The sequence below is a fragment of the Microtus ochrogaster genome, unplaced genomic scaffold (genome assembly GCF_000317375.1).
Source record: "Microtus ochrogaster isolate Prairie Vole_2 unplaced genomic scaffold, MicOch1.0 UNK3, whole genome shotgun sequence".
Taxonomy (NCBI): domain Eukaryota; kingdom Metazoa; phylum Chordata; class Mammalia; order Rodentia; family Cricetidae; genus Microtus; species Microtus ochrogaster.
In genome coordinates, this window is record NW_004949101.1 from 17600195 (window position 1) to 17602184 (window position 1990).

The window sequence follows — 1990 nt, forward strand, 5'->3', positions numbered from 1 at the left end:
AAGCGGAGGCATTTTGCAGGCTGCATTTCCGTTAGCGGCGGCGGGAATATCGCTGCTGGCTGCCGAGTAGGCCTCTGTGGAAGCGAATCCGGCGGGAATCTGAGCCATCGGAGCCGCCACCATGGTGAGAAAGCTCGGGCTGACCGCAGGACCGCCGTGGCTGACGGCGTCCGTGGGTTGGAGCCGCCCGTGGCGGAGAAGGTCGGGGCCGAAACCGCTCTCTCCGGGCGCCAAAGGCCTGGGCTGTGGCGGTGCGGCAGGGCCCGGGTGGAAGGGAAGGCCGCTCCGGGGGCCACGGGCCAACCGCGCGGTGGTTACTGTCCCGCGGCCTCGGTAGCTGGGAACTTGTGCGGGGGCCATGAGTGCCCGGGCTTCTGGAGCCGACGCGAGCCTCGGGCCGACTAGCGGACACCGGGCCAGACGGAGGAGTAGCGGAGGTCTCCGCCGGGAAGCGGAGTCCAGTGGCGGAGGGGGCGGGAGGGTGTTTGCCCGCGGAGCGCGGCCCTGCTCGGCGTATTTTTATGTGGGGGTGTGCCAGGCGCTGGCACGGCACCCCGAAATAAGTTCTGTGTTTCTGGCTCTGGGCAGGCCTAATGGAATTCACGGCGGTACTTCGGCTTTCGGCTAAAGGAACGGCAGGGGGAGGGGCGGGGACGCCTTCTCCAGCTCTTGGGTCCCCAGCAGGACTCCCGAGTGATTGGTTAGGAGCGCCCCGCTGTCCGGTGGGAGGGAGGCTAAGAACTGCGGAGAACCGCGAGAGCGAAGAGGTCGATGGTCAGACACGGTCAGGAACCTGGTCTTTGCACCTTCCTTATCCTGTTGGTAGCAAGACGTCGCTGAAAGATGTTTTCACAGGTGTAATGAACTTAAGTTGGGGCTAGAAAGGTCAGCCGGGGAAAGTGGCCGCTGCTTGAAATCTCAGTTTGTAATAATTTCTGTGCCTAAGTAGGCAGAGGCGCCTGAGTTTTGAGGCCAGTTTTGGCTGCAGAGCAAACCTAACAAATAACCTCGAATATCTCCAGAAACATTACTCCGGTTGAGAAGCTGAAGAAATCCGAGGTAGCGAAGATAGGCAATCGTTTTGAGAGTTGACTTGAGACAAGTCCTTACTTAACCTTCAGCTTGGGTCGTCTTTTTTATCAGTAAAAAGTGGGCCCAGTTTTGAGGATTAATACAATCCCTTTCAAGGGCCTAGCTATACGGGGAGTACTCAATAAAATATTAGCTATTACCCGGAAAATGGACCGATTGTACACTGATCCTCGTGAGCAGTTCTTTGAGATGGTTCCTTAAGCAGAAGACATATTATCTGGGTTTTCATGTTAGGGCTGGGTGATGCTCATAGGGGCGAACAGCAATTGCAGTTGGTGGTACGGAGAAGAAGGGCACTTGAGTAGGCAGAGTGTCAATACCAGTTAGGTTTGTGGGAGTTTAGTGCCTGTTAAATTCCAGTTCTTAGTTTAGATGGGTTTAGATGTTAGTAGCACTGAGCATACACAGTGGTTGATGGCTTAATGTCTAGTCTGGATGGATTTGATTAGTTTGTGGACAGTACACTTTCCTGAGACAGACACAACATAGACAAAGTCAGTTAAAATCGGAGGGTGGTTGCCTATTTTAAGGGCAAGGAGAATAGCAAATTAATGGGCAGAAGTCAAGGTTGAAAGCTGGGTGATAAGATTCCCAGAAAAAAAGCATGTTTGGAAGCTAGCTGAACATGGTTGAGAAAGTCGCACCTAGAAAATTAGGCTGTGGTGGAAGATTTGGGGGAGGGCAAGAAGTGTACGAGTCCAGAAGAGCCGAGCCTCACTGATCCCTGCTTCCTTCTTGCAGACGGTGGGTAAGAGCAGCAAGATGCTGCAGCACATTGACTACAGGATGAGATGCATCCTGCAAGATGGCCGGATCTTCATCGGGACCTTCAAGGCTTTTGACAAGCATATGAACTTGATCCTCTGTGACTGTGATGAATTCAGGAAGATCAAGTAAG

General features: G+C 53.9%; 1 protein-coding gene across 1 annotated transcript in view; it reads left to right on the plus strand.

The window, feature by feature from the left end:
- The window catches only part of Snrpb (small nuclear ribonucleoprotein polypeptides B and B1), an 8072-nt gene continuing 6082 nt past the window's right edge, over positions 1-1990 (plus strand). Inside the window, exons 1-2 of the mRNA XM_005365629.2 lie at positions 1-124; positions 1834-1985. Of these exons, the coding sequence (XP_005365686.1) occupies positions 122-124; positions 1834-1985 (155 nt within the window). The 5' untranslated portion in view covers positions 1-121. The remainder of the gene's footprint in view (positions 125-1833; positions 1986-1990) is intronic.